We start from the raw sequence: 19,653 nt of genomic DNA on the forward strand, positions 1-19,653 counted from the left end.
TTGTGTGGGTACTACAGCAGTATTTTGCTATGAGAAGCAGTGGCACTATGATACAAATGGTATTTCCCCTATGAAAAAAATTAAAAATAGAGCTTCATCCTCAGCTAAAATGAAAGAAGCATGGCAGAAATTGCTACCAATCCAACACATTTTTATACTGATTGGATAGCAGGAATCCTGCAATATTAAAGAAGTCACATCTTCCCCTCTGCAAAAAGTCTCCTCTTGGGGACTTAAGAATCTTCTTGGAAATGTCACCATTTCTAATCTGTGGGCCACAGGAGTCTTACGAACAGGAAGGAATGTTGTACTTCTCAACCAGCAGATGATAACATCTGGAGGGCTTGCTTTCCCCTCCTGCAATAGACATTGGCCTTTATATTTTTTTCTTTATAAGAAGTTGCCATTGTCATCCTCAGTATTCCCAACAGAAGAAAAAAAAGTAAAAACAACAAAAAGTGCCATCAAACAAACAAAAAACCAACAAACCCCACAACCAAATTTATCATAAATTCCAATTTACACTTTGTAGGGTTAAAAGCCAATTGCCTAACTACAGGAGGTTTGGGACAGCTCTGGCAACAACTTTTTCATAGCAGACGACACAATGTGTATCAAAGTGAAAATGAGGAGCACAGAACTCCATTCCTCAACTAATTACATTTGAATGAAGACACTTGGCCCTCTCTTCTACTTGCTGGCTGAAAATTGCCATGTCCTTAGCAGATCTGGTAAGACCACTGAGTCTGGAAACAATGTTAACTGCTGCCAGAAGATAGCTGCAACAATATTGTCCCAGAATTGTCCCAATAGCCCTTCTTAAGAGGTCATGTAGTCCTCAATGTGGTGCTCTGCTAGAGGAAATGTTCATTTACAGAGATCAAGTTAAAGAAATCTCAGATTGTGCATTAAGAAATGGTCCTTAAAATATACATGCACTGAAAACCCCCCCCGATAGTCTGAGATTTTCAGGTGGCATCTTCAGTTTCTGCTCTATCAAATTAACTGCCATAAATGACCATTTTCATGTTCCATTTTCCCCCTACCCTTTTAAATCCTTCTGAACCAGACTTCTTGGAAATGTCCCAAGTATTCTCTCCATGAGTATTCTGTGGCAGCATCTGCCCAAGGTAGTCCAAAGGAAGATCTGCCCTTCTATGCAAAACCCAAGTATTTGCCCTCTCTGGAGACCACAAAAAACTTCATGCAGCATCTTCTAGGCAATCAAAAGTCTAAACAAGAAAACAATGGTAAAATCAAGCAACCCTAGTGCAAATCTATCCTGGAGCTATGAAATCCTTGAGATACTTCAATTTGACTGGAAGGCTCTGAGCAAACAGATTTAAGTGGGTTTTACTTTCGCGGTAGCTCAGTCCAAATGACCTGTCGACCAGATGACCTTTCAACCTAAATTGATTCTAAGTGCCACAAAGCAAGGATAAAGTAGAGAGTTCAACAGCTGCTTTACAGCACTTAATACAAGCAGTCTTCAACAAAGCCTGAGAAAATACTTTAGGAAATGGCATTGAATGCAATGTTTGAAAGGCTCTGGTGTTCAGCTTACAGTCAATCCCGCGAGGAGGAGGAGGGAAGTGGAGACCAGCAGGAGTTTCCTCATGCTAACAATGCACAAACAAAAGACAGGTGATCCCACAGAATATCACTTAATAATGTGCTCTGGAACTCTCAGATCTTAGGGCAGGTGTGAGGTGAACTGTGCCTTGCTGAAAATGGCAGCACAAATTCCAAACTTTCAGAGAGAAAAGATGAAGATCCATACATAAGAGCAAAGACATAAACCAGTGCTGGATTGCATATTATAAGTGCCAAATGAGACACTCCACCTGAGAATTCTCAGTGGTGAATTGATGTTTTCAGTGCCATATTAGAGAACTGTTTGCCAGTTAAGTGTCAGACTTGAAAAGGAGGAACAGACCTTTCTTTACTGCTTCGACAGAGCAATCAGAAAAGCAGTAAGGTATCATCTACTTCATGTCTTCCACCACAGGAGATTTTAAAATAGGTCCTATGCTTTTGGTAAAAGACAGAACTATTGCAGGGCTGAATTCCTTGTGGATATTGGGTACTTTCATCACTGGGCTGTTCAGCTCCAAAGGAAAAGCTGAGGACTTCTTGAAGGCACTTGCAGCTGAGCAAGATATCTCCAAAGATAACACAGATCACAGTGTCAAACCAAGCTCAACATATATAATTTCAGCTGTGCATCCAATATGCATGTGCACTTCTGAAATAAGGTGGTGTTAATGCTCACAGATGAGTGGGGCCCACGAGTAATTCTGACTCATCCTACAATTCCTGTGCCTCCAGGGCAGTTTCTGTTTGAATGGCAATATACGGGCATATCAAGTAATCACTGAATACTGATGAGATTTTGTTTATTGGTGCTGAAAAGTCACTTCTGTGGACGTGTTTTGGTTTGGGCATTTTTCATTCATTATGAAGGTCTTAAAGTCTTGACCGCTGTTACACAGCATCACAGCTGAATACATTACAGTACAGAAAGGAGTAAAGCAAATTTCAAAGCATGCATAGGCAAATGCACGAATTTGACTTTATTCACTCCCCTCATTCATGTCACCCAATGCATGCAAAGTTTCTGAGAAAAAGATCTTACAAAAAGCCATGCAAGGGTTTAAAAAAAAAAAAATACAAACCTGAGCTGTATTTTAATTTTTGGTTTAACTATTCTAATACATAAACACCCTAAATTGGCTGTGTTTTCTTTGATTATTATTGCTGTTCTACAACCTCAAGCTAGGCAATGTAAAGAAATTAACTTTGCAAACATTGTGAATCATAACTTCCAAAATATGTGTAAACCAGCACAGATTTTTTGCCTTAAAATCTAATGTTTATCAGACAACTCAAATTTACCTATCAGAAACAGTACAAAAATGGTATTAAAATACATATTTTCATGATTTTCTATGAAAATATACACTCATGCATATAAATGCATGTGTATATATAAACACATATGCATCGATTTATGTGTATCTGAAAGCCAAAACGCACCCCTCAGGTTACATTTGCTACATCACTGCTTCGTTGAAATTCAGGAAATGGTTTACAGCTCTGCTGACCTTACATGATTAGTTCTGAAAGGTTTACTTCTTTGTCACACTGATTTGTGGCAATCACCTTGCTGCTCTGAAGTCATAAATCTCTGCAGATATCATAGTATGCCTTTCTATATCTTGGTATGCTATCAGGAACAGCGATGATCATTTATACTAGTGTGAAAAGACAGGAAATGCTTAGGAGACACTTAGGAGTTCATTGTTCTCTGTTCAGATATTTATGACTATGACTAGAGATAAAAAATATAAATTACATTTACATATTTATGAGCAGTTTCATGCAATATCTTCATTTTGATTAAAATGCCATTAATATCCCTACATTACTATAATGCAAGCCTAGAAATCTAACTAGAATGCACTTAGTTTTATCTTTTTCCTAAAAACTTCCCAAATTAAAGCAATTAACAAAATACATCATGAGCAGTGCTGATTGATAAACAACGCACTCAGATGCAATAAAAAAAATTGTAAAGAACTAATCTATCGTATCATAGGACCTAAAGATGTTTTTCTTTGTTTGAAGAAGCAGAAACAACCTTGGGAGAAAATGCGTGGGCTGCAGAACCATGCAATGCAAATTGAAGAGTGCAGGCAGAAACTCACCTCTAGCTTTGTTCTTTGTAGCAGCCACTGGAAGCAAGGAAAAGATTGCACAAGAAGAAGAGAACAAAGATAGATTAGACAGAAGTTTGAGCAAGTAAGAACACAGAGAAACTTCATCACTATCGATTCAAAGCTAACAAACACAGTTTCTAAGATTATTTGACCTATTTACTGGAGACAATGCTGTGCTGTGAGAGAGTTCAGATCTATGATTCTGTCAGAAACCATGTGTTGAGAAGTTAGAAAATACACCAGAGTACACACTCAAAAAATCATGGTGAGGAGTGCAGAAAAACCATGGATCATTAGTCACAAGTAGGTGAGAACATACGCACACACATTAGTGAATTCTAAAACTTAAAGCACAATTTGCTTTGCCAAAAGTACATTCTGAAGTACCTAAATCTTATGTCATCCCTTGCTCCTATTTCTTGAAACACCATACTTCTGTGAAGCTGATGCAAACAGACATTGGTTAATTTGCAGATACCCCAATGGTTTATAATCTCCTATATGATCATTGTTTTTCTTCACTGAAGCCTATATCCTCATATTGTTCTTACACCCTAATGGAGCATGAAAACCAAAAGGAATACATGGTATTTTAACCAACAGTGACCAGTGTTCAAACTCAGAGAAGCAGGGACAGACACTACACCCGTCCTTGAGTATCCTGAATTCATAGAGCCTCATGCTGATAGATCTTCATGCCCAACAGGGTAACAAAAACAAAGACCGGAGCTTAAAATGTTTCACTAACAACCATTCTAACACCAAAATAAACAGAATCATCATTTTCTGAGGCTCAGGGATCATGTTGAAATAAAGTATTACTCAGAACCCAAAGTTAGAATGGAATAACTCTGTTAAAGTAATTAATTAAATTACACAAAGAGATGCTATCCACACCTCTCTAAACTCTCAAGTGCACTCTGAAAAAGGCGTTCATTTAAGAGCATCTCCACAAAAAGAGGTACCTCAGGAAAAAAAAACCAAAATATGTAATTCCTCTTCTGCTGGCCCTTCTTGTAAGGAAGAACTACATTAACAATTCAAAGGCAGCTATACTTGATATCAAAAGACATGAAAAAAAGGAGAAAGACCAAATCCTTTTCTAGCGTCTTTGCTTCTCTTGTTCCTATCTAAAAGGTTTGCTTGGTTTGTTTTTTCTTTTTTTTCCCATTTTGGTCTGGTGTTTCAGACCAAAAAGGTCTGGTAGTCAGTCTTTATTAAGACAAGCATGGAGTTCATAGCAGCGAAGGTCAAGTTGCTATATACGAAGAAATTGTTGAAAACCTGAAACTTTTAACTTTATGAATGCATCAAAATATCAATTCCCTAGCTGCCTTTTTTTTTTTTTCAAATTTCTTCACTGATCCCTCCTTTACTTCCAGATTCACCATTGTGACTTGCCAACATTCTCCTTGCAGAGAAAACAACACAAAGACTCTGCTTTGAGGAGGTACAATGAGTGCAGATGCTTCTGCAGAGCTCTTTCCATAGGGCTGTTTAACAAGACATACGCACCTGCAAACTGCCCGTAAATCTTACACACGCTAAAAATTGCTTGTGTAGTAAACAAAATTAATGATGCCATTCCAATTTTATAAGAAGTGAACAGTTTCTCCTTCATGCAAATCTAAGTCGATAATGAATGCACTGAGTTCATCAACCTGTTCATTTTCTCATGTTTCCCCTTCTTTTTCAGTCCTGAGAATTACATCTACATGAATGTATTATCACTTCTAGACAGAATAATCACATAAACTTAACAAAGGTCTGGAGAAAACACTATCTCCCTGTCCACCAGAAATTTAAAAGCAACAGGAGACTTTGTACTTAATTAAAGAGAATAAAAAGATACATGTGTGTATGTATATATATATAAATACATATATTAAAATAATGTGCTTGAATTCTTCAGAATACATATACACACACATGCATATGTGATATAATTTAAGTGTATGGGTACATATATGTGTGTGCATTAAAACAATCCACACATTCTATGATGAGACAGACAGCTTTATTTTGAAGCACGTGCACTAGACAGAATTATTACCTATCAGTAAATAAAGAAAAGATATAAATGAGGTTGTACATTATAATTGGAAGTAGGACAGGTTACTAGGCTTGTTAGGCCAATTATAACTCTCTGCAAATCCACTAATAGAGGACTAGATGACAGTAACCTTCTTAAAAATGTCATGTTCAATACTTGTAAGCTTTCCCATTGACAGCATGGTCCAATTACAAGTCAATTCGTAAAGTTCAAACTGCACAACAGCCAAATTAGCTGAAAATAGTCTTTCAAAATATAATTCTGCCTACAGAAGGCAACTAGCTGGAGCTGTTTCCATCTTTTTGATACCTAGCATGAGGGAAAATTCCCTTTCACTGCTAAGATTGAGGTGAGTTTTTCATTTTTTCAAAGGTGAAAGAATTTTCCTCTCTTCCCTCTTTACTCTTTTTGTCACTCTGTAAAGAGAAGACAATTTTCAACCTATATCCACTATGTTTGAAAAATTTTACCCACCTATTATTATTACATGAACAGCCATAGAAGACAAGCATAGATAAATGTTTCGAATGAGCATCATCAAGACTGAAATTTAGCAGAGGGAAGCTGAGATCTTGGTTGGAGCACCCAATATGGGAAAACTCAGCTTTTTATGCCACTGACGTCAATGACAAAAGACCTGTAGGTTCCAACAAACAACATTACAGTCAAAGAATCCACTTTTGCTTTAAATCTTCAGCAAGTCAGATGATTTATCCACATTTCACATAATACATTATATTTTTCCCCACCTAAACTTCCTAGCTTGCTGACAAAAGAAACAAACTCTTCAAGGCAGTGAGTCTACCTCACCTCAAAGTAGTATATGCATATACTAGTATACCAGGAAACTGATTTGAAACTTCCTTAATACAAATAAAATGGTTTAGGACTGGCCAGTAATAATTTTTGGGCACAATGCAACCTAAAATCTGGAATTTGCTGTATATGACTGGTATACTTTGTCTAAAGTAAGAAGCCAATCAGTAAACTTAAAAAAGGAAAAATGACTTCTGATAGTTCCCTATGTTCAGGGATATCTGTAAAAAAATGTACATTTATAAGGGCATTTATCTTTAGTCACTCTGTCTTGTCTTTCTTAGGAAAATTATTCTGGAAGAGGAGGCATACTACAGCAAAGTGTGAGCAGTGACCTTTTTGGAATTTAAGGAAAATTTTTAAAGACCAGAGAAGAAAGACAAAGTAGGAAGAAAGACCATATTTTCAGAAGTCAGGTTGAAAGGCATGACAGAGCTACTAGATTTCTAGGTAAGGCTGAGAAATAAATCTCTTCTATGTTCTCTAGAAGGTTAAACAGTATTATATTTTCTGAAGGCTCTTGAGGTCACAGCATATGTAAAACAAAAGGGTTGGCCACCAGGGAAAGGTCTGTGAGTGAGGGGATCACAGAACAGCAACAACTCAAGGTCAGTGATCTCAGGGGAGTCCCACTATGAGAGATCCGGAAAGGGGAGGAAAACTGTGCCAGGTGCTCCATCGTGGCAACTAAATTTCACAGAGCTGATGTTTTTAGGGCATTTTTAAATCAGAAAAGTAATCCTGCCATAGCCGTGCTGCTGAAACAATCTTTTTAAAAATCATTGCCTGAATGTAAAAACCTAGATTCAAATTTCAAAAATCGTAATATACCCTTGCTCTCAAATATCAATAATATATTGTGCTTTATTTTCTGTGATACAACTGACTTCTTGCTTTTTGTATGCCAACAATGGTTAAATTACATTCTTTGATAAATGGTGGCTACAAGTTGTTCAATATTTTCTCCACACTCAGCCGTCTCTACACTGTTCAATTTTGTAGACACTTTTAGACAGATTTGATATAGCTTTTATTTTATTTTTCTCTTATATGTGATTTATTATTCGATTTGGAGTTTTGTCTTTTGTCTTTGGAGAAAACCACATCCGTCCAATTACCTCAATAACTCAATAAAAATAAAAAAAGGGAAAAAGTATTTCCCCCAGATATCCAGCAAACCTAACCTTTTATTTCAAAAAATAAGGGGAAAGAAAAAGGAAAGTGAAAGGTTTGAGGTCAGTCTCATTGTCATTTCACCTATTGGATACACTAAGATCACAGATCAAGGAACAAACAATATAATATTTAAATGCTATAATGACTAAATATTCTATTCAAGAAAAAAACAAGATGAAAGTCCCATTCATAAAGTACATTTCATTGCTTTTCTCCCAAACACAGTAACCTACAGTTCCAGCAATTCTGGAGGTCCTCTCATCTTCAATAAAAAATTAACACATCATCAGTCAGATGAACTCATTTATTCATCTGTATTTTTACTCCAGCCTTAAATCTCTTATGATCATGGACTATGAAAAACGATTAGAGAAGCAGCAAAAAAAAAAAACCCACCCCACAAAATAAAAGGAAAAAAACAACAAACAAACCCCAACAACAACAAAAAAGACCATGCAGCTCTGCTCCTCAACACATCCAACATGTAATCCAGATTTCCAGTTTTTAAAAGAACCCTAGGTATTCTTACGCTGCCTAAATTTAGAATTTTCTTTTTAATTTTAGGATTATGATGATGATGACAACAACTGCATTTTTTCCCTTTGGATAAACTGACGGATTACCACTGATCATTTAGGTCACCTAAATGCCAGCTCTGAATCTCTGACTGGAAAAGCTCCCCTGTGTGACAGAAGGCCTTAGCAGGATCATTTCCTCCAGAAAATAATGCAAATTATTAGGCTCTCACAGACTAGAGACCCATTCAAACAAAGACACCCACATGTGCTGCAATGCAGAGTCCTTCCCACCCTCCTTTTCAAAACCAGCCTTTTCCAAAAGCCACTGAAGGAGAAACAAACCATCACCATCACCTGAAATTCATGATGGGAATTTGAGTCTCCTGAATTCGGGAAGACATTGCTGCTTAGACTTGAAGAGTGACCAACAGATGACACAGAAACACGACATCTTGGGAGTTCTTTTAGCTTGCGATCTAGTTTAAAAAAAACCCTAGATACACTGGCATAGATACATTTGTTTACTTCTGACTTTCTGATCTTTCACTTGATTGCCTTGACTACTATGCTTTTGCATTTTATAGTGAATTTATTTCTATACATAAGTTCTGCACACTCTTCTCAAGGAGATTCCTAAAATATCAAATAGTGGCATTTGCAGATATAATGAGAATCCCTATATTCCTAGAAAAGCCTTTCTCTCTTTATTTATATAACCACTAAAAATCTGTGCAGTCATGCAAATGTAACCAAATGGAATTCAAACACGTGACCTGCTTTTATTTTATTTATTATGTGTTCTATCTCTGCATCACTCTGTCTACAACACAAGTTCCTAAAATGACACTGGGTAATTTCCCTCAGAAACATAAAATAGTCCTGAAGATACGATTGAAAAAGGGAAAAAAATGCAAATTGGAAGGGTTATGAGAATGTCAGCTACTGCATCCTGTGGGTTTGAAGCATCGTGAGTTATCTTTAGACCCCTCCTAACAGATTGCCTAATATATAGTTAAAACCTTTGGTGATGGGGACTTCAAAATCTCTCCAGGTCACCTCTTTCAGTGCACAGTTGTCCCTCTCAGTGGTAAATTGTTTTGCTGGTATATAACTTAACCATCATATGTAGGACACTGGTGCAATTCCTTCACCCTTCTCATACCTTCCAGGAGTTCAAATTACAGAATATATACTTCTTTAATGTAACTCTTCACAAACCTGAGGATTTATTATTTCTCTTCAGTGCTTAAAAATAATCTAAACTTTATCAATGTGAGTTTTCCAACTTGCACTTTATTGCCTTCCTCAGTTTTAAAACTGTGACTAGATTGTCACATGCAATAACATTTATTATGCAATACTAATCACAAAATACTGAAAAACACGCAGCTCCATTTTCTTTCTGAAAATTAGGGTATAAATATAGTAATTTTGTTCTCAATACTCATTATGACTGGCATGATGGAGATCAGCAGAAGCATCTTATAATCTAAACATAACTAGAGTTCAGGATTCCAGCTGTAGCTGATTCACATTAGCAGCTGGAAACACATAACACAGTATATTACTGTATAGTGAAAAGAGAAGATAAATATAATCATGCCCTAAAGGCTCCTCCTAAAAGCACTGAGATAAGACTATTTGTCTGTCCCAAAATGCCAACTTTATGCATGTTTTAATACAGCTGGACACGTAACTTCTACATGCAATGCAAGTTGCAACTTAGCAATTTTATCATAAGCCGGGTTTCCATAAAACATCACAGAAATTTCACTTCCATATCAATAATTTATTTAATGAAGAAGAGTAAACACAATTTTTATATTTCATTTTACCAAGGTAACAGAATGCTTAAGAAGTATGTATAAAGACAACTCTGGAGTAGTAGAATTAAGCACTCCACAAGGCTGTAAGCAGGGTAGTGTCAGGCAGAGATACACGTCCTCAGTTTTGCTCTCAGATCTCTCTCACTGTTATTTCAAAACTTAAATATTTGAAAAGCTTTGATATATATTCATCCCCTCAAAAAAGCTATCAAAATTGTTAGTCATACAGGACGTGCATACACACAAACTCGCCCAGCTTCTGTGTTTTTGTCAGGTCTCCAGAATAAAGAGAAAGAAAAAGATCCTCTTTGGAAACACTCAGCAAACAAATTGTCATCAGGTAACTGTGGTTGGGCACAAGCAGCTGTAAGCAGTGAGCTTTTGCTTCTTTTCATATCTGCAGATCAATACATGCAAAATACCTCAAACTGTGCCTTGTTCATTTTTGCTCAACCCAAGAGAAACCTGTGACATTCATGTATCATTGTAGGTTTGTTTTTTGATAAAGTAGATGCTAACCTACATTATTACAAATAGAAACTTCCTGGGTCTACTATGCCTATATGCATTCCTTTCTAGTCACAGTCCACAGGTCTGATAACCCACAAAAGTTTAAGGGTTCTTGTACTTGAAAATAAGCTCCAATGCAACCTTCATGAAATGAAATTAAAAAAACCCCAACCAAACAACAACAACAACAAAACCAAAAAACAAACAAACAAAAACCCCAACCAAAACAACACAAAAAACCCAAAACAAATAAACCAACTAACTAACAAAAAAAAAAAAAAAAAAAACCACAAAACAACAAACAAAAAAACCCCCCAAAAAACAAACAAAAAAAACCAACACCAACAAAACATATAATCCAGAGCAAGGAGCCATGCAGGCAGACAAACAGCTGGGGTTATCCTTATGTTACCTCTGCTTACAACTAAATCATCTACTGGAAGCTCTAAGATGGTTTTGAAAAGGCAGCTGGTGGTTTTTGCATGGTTACTTTCCCTTTTCTTTTTTTTTTGAGTATAGCCCTTGGTATCTCTGTATAAGAAGTATTACGTAACAACCATACATATCATCTCTATGAAATGCTTTCTTAACAAGGTTAATCTATGCATTAGGGGCCACTGGGGCAATGCTTGAAGCATGTGGAAACAAGCACGTCTTAAAGGGCAGACAAAAACCTTAAATAGAAAAATAAGATTTTTTTATTCCCCAAATATTTTCAATTTAGACTTTTCCAGATACTAAGAGACAAACTTAGGTAAGTGATAAGACTGGTTAAAAAATACCATCATAAACTCAGTGCAGAACAACTGAGATTTTCTTAGGTTTAAATGGACATCTGTGACCTAAATCTAAGCACTTCTATGATTGAAGAACTGGAATTTCAGATTTATTAGCAAACCAAACATGGTATTTTTTAAAGACCCCTAAATACAAAAAAAACCCAAAAAAACAACCCTTACACCAAAACAGTATTAACCACAGTCAAATGACTCCATTTCAAACATACACTTTGTCATTTATCCTCAGAAGCATGGCACAAATAAAGATTGAATTCTATATGATTTATTTATAGCATCTATTCCAGTTTGGATAATGGGGAACATAAGGTGAATCTGTCAACTCTATCATAATGCTATTAGTGAAGTAACATTAATTTAAAAAAATCCTCAAAACAAACAAACAAAACAACCTCTGGCATTTTTTAATGTGTTTTACTGTTGTTTTTTTCTACATTTTTTTAACAGTTTAAGAAACACAGACAAACTGTAAAAGAACCCCATTAAGAATGCATGCCATACCCAATGTCCAAATATTTGACTGCAATTTATCATCTGCTACTCATAACCATGCCTAAAAATAAGGCTAACTACTATCTTTTTCTCTGTATGTGGCTTTACAACACAGGACTCCAGTGCTGGAAACAGAAAAGACTCAGCCCCACTCCATTTTGTCAGCCAATACCAAATGTGATGCCTGCTAGTGCTGTTAAGGTAAAAAGCTGCTTTGGCAAGACTTACTTTTGTAGCTTGGGTGAGACATGTAAATAAGGAATTATTTTTGTAGGAATGCACATTCCAGAGATAAATTTCATCCTTGCTATTTATCTTTTTAACCTTACACCATTTTACATCACATATCTGAAATTTCACCTGACTATATGCATTAACTTAGCAATCAACTACTCATAAAAAAAAACCCCAAACAAAACAAAACCAACACCATTTCATTTCTTGTATACAGTTCTAGTCTTATGCTAAAGTTTTAAATATATATGTATACTTGTGTTGAATATCCAAACTAATACTGTCAGATATTCTACAAGTTTCCCACAGTTAGGAGAAATACAGCTGAAAACTCACAAATTTTAGCAATTCACAATCCGAGATTTAAGACTTCAACCCCACACCCACTCTCTTCTTGTATAAAGAAACACAAGACAATCATTAAAATGAGCTGGGGGAATGAATACCAGAATCTACAAGCATATACCTGGATATTCAGAATATGAAAACTCATAAAATAGCCATTGTGTTTTTCAAACAGAAAAATAAAAAAGAAATATTAAATTCAGAACTTCAAACACTGTTTAAAGAGCTTACAAATGAAAGTTTCAAAAAAGCTATCATTATTCCAAATATTATAGTTTTAATATTGACATAAGCCCCACTTTGATTCGATCTGAGCATTAAACACACTTCTATTTCTCCTTGAATTATACTGCCACTGTTCTGAAACTGTTTGTAGGCAAGAATCATTTAAGAACTGATCTGGGTTTACAGCAGATGTACACATTGCCCATAGCTCAAAACCAGACCAGACACATTCAATGAAGAGCTCAGTTTTGCCTGAGAGCCATCAAAATAAAGACTTATTAGAGAACATCTTTAGCAGGGTGTGTACTCATGATGAAAGTGCAGTCAGCACAAGTAGCTGGCACACAGACACATCAAAAAATGGTCCATGGACCACTGTAGATGCAGCACCAAACATGAGCTTCTGAATGACTGCTAGAAACAAATGAAGGGAGAAAAACAGCATTCTACAAGTTCTGCTGCTTTGGTGGAATGAAAAAGAAAAGACTGAAGGATTGTGGCTTGTATGTAGCACAGGATCTTTAAAAACTGAGTCTAGGACAGGGAGCAAGTTCATATAATAAGAAGAATTGAAAATTATAGATGACCAAAAATACCAGTTCTTCAAAGTCAACAAGAAAAATTTAAAAAAACCCAGTCAATTGTATAGTCAATTGAAAATGAAAAACTACAGTATGGAAAGATGACAAGATGGAATACTTTCAAGAAACTTTTGAATAATATAAAAAAAAAATCATTTCAAGAAATTAAAGACTCAGTATAGTCAGAATGATTATTTACAGAAAATGATGTGATTCTTCGGGTAATCCTCTTAATTAAGACTTAGGAATGAAACTATTCTTACTATGCCTACAATGATGAATGGGTTATGGTAAAGAAATGATTTGTGAATCCTGTACTTTTCTGAACTGTACAGCAGCTGCATGTTGAGTCTTCACAGTACTTTGACTCACAATGTGAGCTCTATAATGCCCTGGAAGGACACATGCCAGACAAATCATTACTCAAGGTATTGAGTACTCAGTAATGCAATCTGAAATCCTACTGAAAAGCAAACAAACAAATCCCAAAAACGGACACACACCCACACCCTTACCCCTCACTCTCCCAGACACCAAACTAGTCTGCAAGGCAAATAAACAAGTCACTATTGGGTATTTCTAACTTGTCCCTTGACATCTCTGCCAGTGTGCATCTTCTAGATAACATTATTACACAATTACACTGAGCTAAACAAGTCCTCAGACTCCCTTTAGAGCAGAATAGTGTTTATATACAGTGTTTAGCTTCGATCACCACTGGAAAGGGAGGAAATATTTTGGAATACCACGCGTTACTAACACAGACGTTGCTCAATAAAAGATACTGTGCAAAATCACGCAAAGAGGAGGGTGGTGTTGCTACTTTTGCCTGGCTGTCAGTGCACAGCCCAAAGACACTTGAAGTTCAGTGAATGAGCACAGCACAAACTCCAGCTGTAAACACGTGCCTTGCAAGAGTCAACCAAGTCCTTAGCAACTAAATGGATAGCTCACCAAACTGTGTAGACGTGTTCTTACCTTGCACACCTCTTGGAGCCCACTAAAGAAGACGGTAACAACAGAACATCCCCATTCTTATCCCAGGAAACCAAAGAAGCCTTTCAGGGCCATTCCTGATCATTTCATCCACACAACTCTTTCCCATTCAGCACAATCCTTGCAGTTTAGAAGAAGTTTGCACATGCAGTCACAGCATAAATAGAAACTGGCAATACAACTATGACTACTCCGCCTTAAAAACCTCATACGCCTTCTCTTCAAAGAGATTTATGAATAATGGGAACTAAATAATTCATGGCACTGCAGATGCCAGTCCAAATAGCCTCTTCCTTTTTAAGGTTTCAGTTTGTAGATGTGTGATCAAAAGCCTTCATCAGTCATGATAGTGGCATTTGTACTCAGTCCAAACAAACCGTATTTGCATCTGAATGTTTTTCATTGAAATGAGAGATGTAATATGCAAGCCAAGTTCCAACTAAAAGGCGTTTTATGCTATTTAAATTCAGTCAAATTAAAGGCTGAATGCAACCTAAAAGGTCTACTCTCAGAACAGTAATTTGACGCATCATAAATAAGACACATGTTTTTGTTAAGCGGGCCTCAGCACTTGCCTGAAAATTTTACACAGCATCCTAACAGTGCTGCCTCTTGAGGGATAATAGAGGAAAGTCCTACAAAGAAAGCAAGGAAGTAAACAGAAAACCCACTGGCAAGTAGTGCAAAGGTTTAATCTACTCATACAGAGCTAAGTGAAATCCCAGAACCATTTAGGTGGGAAAAGACCTCTGAGATCATCGAGCCCAACCTTTAAAATCAAGTAGGTAAAAGCAGTTGCTCTGTGAAAGCAACGCTAACATGAAAGATCTTGCCACTACATTTTTAAGCAAATAGGTACACCTCGGACACCAAATTCACACCCTGTTTCATTAATCCTATTGATTAGTAAAGTGAGGATCACTGTTGGCCAGGTCCATTGCTCAGGTTTACTACTACACTGAAAAGAACCACAAGAATCCCTCGAAAGAATAATAAATGGAAGAAACAAGTCCACAAAGATCTCAATTAGCAAATGGAGAAGAATTTTACGTCATCAAGGGAAAAAGCTGCAGGATCAGATTAAAATTCTTGCTCTTGCCAAGGAGAAATATATACAACTCTCAGAAATTGAGGTCAGCACTAATTTTAAAAAGACTATTAAGAGCATAGAATGTCCTAAAGTGAACCTTAGTGGGGATAAACAAGATAATTCTTTTAAATTGTCATGGGGGTTTACTGTAATCCTTTACTTTTTCCTTCTTTTTTTCTTTTTTAAATTTTTGTGAGAGAGTCTTCCTATTGCATTTAGCAATGACATGCTTTGATGGAAGAAGGAAGTTAAATATTATGTATGACCTCCCACTGAAACATGTCACAGGTCAGTATTTTTATTTGAAGTCCATCTTCATTGGAGTTTTTTTGTGTTTGGCTAGCTTAACTGATTTTTTTTTTTTAAAGCAAGAAAAAGATATTATTTTTATTTGCAGAGATGAGAAGCACATGAATCAGTTATCCAAAATATATAATATTGAGGTCTTGATTTTAAAGTCTTTAAATTTAATTTAGTAATTAGTATATGCACCATACATGGGACACACTACAAAGAAACCAGTGATGCTCAAATTAATTCATACAAAATCTATTTAAATATTTAGGTAATGCATGACTTTAAGTTATCACTAATTTTGAAAGGAAAAGAAGAGTTTATGTGAACAAAAGGTAATAAAAAAAAGAGGAATGTACTCTAGGAATAAGACTACTCCACAGCTCCTCTACAGAGTTCTCAGGAAAACAATAGGGAATGGCTTGTGGCAGACTAGCACAACATAACACCAACTCTGTGAATGCTAATGAGTAAAGCCAAGGAAAAATGCTGGAGCATCAGATATTGGAAGATGACACTGATGAGGGCAGATGTAGAAAAATGATTATCAACTTCAGACCCCCTAGAGCAGCATGAATGAAATCACATCCTTGTGTTCTGGGAAATAAAACAGGCAACTTGGATAGAAATAAAGACAGCCTTTAATTATCTAAAAGTAAATTGGGAGCAGCCCATGATAATTCAGAAGTGGCATTATTATAGAACACAATGCAGAGTTAATTCAGAAATCAGTTTGTTCAAAAACATCAACAGCTGGGTTTAATAATAGACACAATGAATCAGAAATGAAGAAAAGCTTGAGACAGATTATCGAGCAATTTCAATCATATTATTAGATTTACAACTAAACAGTGGCAAAGAACCTGTATGTTAGAATTATTTAAATAAAGGAAAACAATACTTTGGATTGATGAGCTCCAAGAGTGTCAAAAAATGAACTTTTAGAACATTATTTTGTCCAGTTGTGTTTCAGAGATGTTTTGTTATGCTTTTACCATGGCAAAAGCTAACTTTCCAATTCCCTTCATCACTTTTAAAATAAAAAAAATGCTGTCCTGTTACAAGATCCATATATCATTTGAATGAAAAAAATGCTTTAGCACCAGAAAAGGTGCTACCTTCTGATATTTCTATTCATATTCATTAGGACTTCCTTCAGCAAATTCTCTTCTTGTTTTTATTATTTTATAACTTAAGCACATGATTACAATTGGGAAAGCACGGAAAGAGCACAATCAGATTATCAAATGATTACAGCCATTCCCACTGGCAAGGCAAAAATAGTGTCTGCAAGTTTAGTATGAATAACTGAATAATTTATTAACAGTGCTATAAAACTGAACTTTGTGAAGCCCGTGATCAAATTGTACATGTAACAGTAAAAAAGACAAAGCAAATACTGTAGTGCCATAACTTGTTCTGCATACAACAGAAATTAACTGTTTAAACTTTTGATTACTTGTTTTGTTTGCTTTTTAAAGGAGGAGAGTAAGACTGTGTCATTCAGGCAAATCCCAGCCTTATATCTTTCTAGTTAACCAGGAATTTTTACAGCTAAAATTATACTTTTGGAAATACTATTTTGTATATCCAGTTTAGTTTTTGACGATCACCTTAGTACAACTCATAAGTGGTGTTCTGAAAACAGGCAAATAATAATTATAATAAGGTGAACCATTGGTGTTCCGAATACGTGCAGCAGGTCTGCCTAAGAACTGACTGACGAAAACTAAATACCTAAACCAAGTTTGATGATGTTGTTCTGAAGTCAGGGAATGGATCAAGACAGACACAGCACCCTGACACCCTGCCTGTTAACACATGAAAGATAAATATTTCTAATTTCTCCCTCATTTCACTGTGAAGCCTGACCTACGCTGCAGCAACCACAGTGCTCTGTGGCAGTATCCAAGCAATCTTGAAAATACCCACCTTTGGTTCTGCTGTCAGCTCACTCATGCCAGAACCAGGTGATTGCAAAGCCTCCCTGGAGAACCACATAAATACCTGGTTAAACTGCCAGGTAGCACGTTAACAGTGAAATGCATTCTCATATATTTTAGTACTGATTCCCAGTAAGGAAAAAAGTAGCTCCAGGATAAAAAGAGTAACATGGAAAAAAAGATGCTTCGAAGTACAATTTCTGAAACCTACACAAACGTTAGCTGAAGACTATTTTATTCCACCTTCCTTCTCTGTCTGCTTTAACCCACAACTGAAGTATACATACAAAAGAGAGAAATTACCATGGTATTTTCTTTGGTTAACCATTATTTTGACAAGTTTCAGTTCATAACAATAGTTTCAAGAAGAAAAACAAAACAGCTTCTACAGTCAGCATATTGTCTACCAAGCAACACTGAGAAACAAGTACTCTAAGCTGAATATTGTTTAAAACTGCAAGTTCAAATTCAATTCCCTCCAAAGAAACAAAAAGAATGCCGACAAAAAAAATGTCACTCAAGATAAAATGCCGGTATCAGTTTTGTGAGAAGCTGTCAACCAGAAAGTAACACAAGTATAAATATTTGGGCTCTAGGACAACTTATGGCAAACATGGAAGTGCTAAATCTGTATCAGACTCAGTATTTTTTTTATTCTGAGTTTCTAATACAGTAACTAGGAACAGAAATATCATTTGCACAGAGGCAACATTGCATGACCTTCCGTATTTCATCATATGGCAAACAATTCCAGAGATACTTCCACTACCAAGAATTCCTCTACATAAGCTGAAATATGTAACATACCAATAAAGTACATCTCAATGAGAGTTGATCAGAGAATTTGTTGGAGGCAATGAACAAATCCCTCTACAATAAATCATATGAATATATACATTAATTTGTTGAAAACTACCATTTTTAGTCAACATATGTTTTCCTTCTATGAGTCTAGCATTTTGTTTCCTTTAATGATGGAAGTTTTCTGTTACTTTTTGTTTTGTCCTCTAAGCAAAAGAAAACAACCAGTCTTTAATTGACTTTATAGGTTTTTCAATCAGAACTGTAATCTGACGTTCAAAGAGAAAGGGTAAGAAGGAAAAAAAAAAATTGGCCTGTGCAGCATGAACAAATGAGAAAGTATTTTAACAAAAAGTATGCATGTAAGAAGCAAATGCAGGCTAAAAAAGTCTAATACCCACTGAATATGACAGGGATATTTCTATTGACTTTAGTAAACTATGAATCAAGCAATAATTATACCATTAGATTACTGAAAGAAAAATAACAGTGATTTAGGAAAAATTAATGGAAAAAAAGAAATAGCCCTAGAGTAACCCATATAATCTGATATCAACCTTGGCTAGGTGAAATTGCATTTTTCAGCATCCTGTAATGCTGCAATTATCAGTAGTCACATGCACATATTATTATATACTTAGTGGCCAAGATGGATGATTATTGTACATTATAGACTACTGATAAAACAAATTAACCGAGAAATGTTATCAGAGAGAATATTCATGGCAAATAAACCCAATTTCTTCAAAGACTTGCAAGCCAGACAAAGTGATGACTCACACAGTAAGGTCTGGGAATCAATATACCACCAACACTGTCACAGCAAACAGCCACCTCACAAAGGTGATAGAAGAAAAACAATGAAATGGAACCTCTAAGAAACTGAGCAAGCAGCCATAAGATTGTCTGTCTCTTGACAGGTATCACACATGGTTGAGCTGCTGCTCACATCACTTATGCTGGAAACCAGCTCAGCTAAAAGGGAACCTCCAGGAAGGCGATCACTGGCTGTCAATGCCATGATTTTACTCCCAAAAATGCCACACGCCATTTCATACTTCCACCGTAAAATTCAGGGATGTAGTTATTGAGAAGTGGCATGTAGTTTTATCAAGGAATTCAATCTCTAAAAGCTGCATAGCTCATTCAAGTGTAGAAAACTCTTTGTTATGAGATTTTTGGAAGGGTTAAAGCACCTGCTGTGGAGGAACACAGGGTCTTTTATACATATTTAATT

At 36.0% G+C, this 19,653-nt stretch overlaps 1 protein-coding gene across 3 annotated transcripts in view; it reads right to left on the reverse strand.

Annotated features, from left to right (window-relative positions):
• Nucleotides 1–19,653, reverse strand: part of CADM2 (cell adhesion molecule 2) — a 589,355-nt gene that overhangs the window by 205,756 nt on the left and 363,946 nt on the right. For 2 of the 3 annotated variants that reach the window (XM_048292379.1, XM_048292361.1), the window contains exon 2: nt 3,708–3,734. The exons of the other annotated variant lie outside the window; for it this stretch is intronic. In XM_048292379.1, the coding sequence (XP_048148336.1) occupies nt 3,708–3,734 (27 nt within the window). The remainder of the gene's footprint in view (nt 1–3,707; nt 3,735–19,653) is intronic. 3 annotated transcript variants of the gene reach the window in all.

This window comes from Corvus hawaiiensis, chromosome 2 (assembly GCF_020740725.1).
Source record: "Corvus hawaiiensis isolate bCorHaw1 chromosome 2, bCorHaw1.pri.cur, whole genome shotgun sequence".
In the NCBI taxonomy this organism is placed as follows: Eukaryota; Metazoa; Chordata; class Aves; order Passeriformes; family Corvidae; genus Corvus; species Corvus hawaiiensis.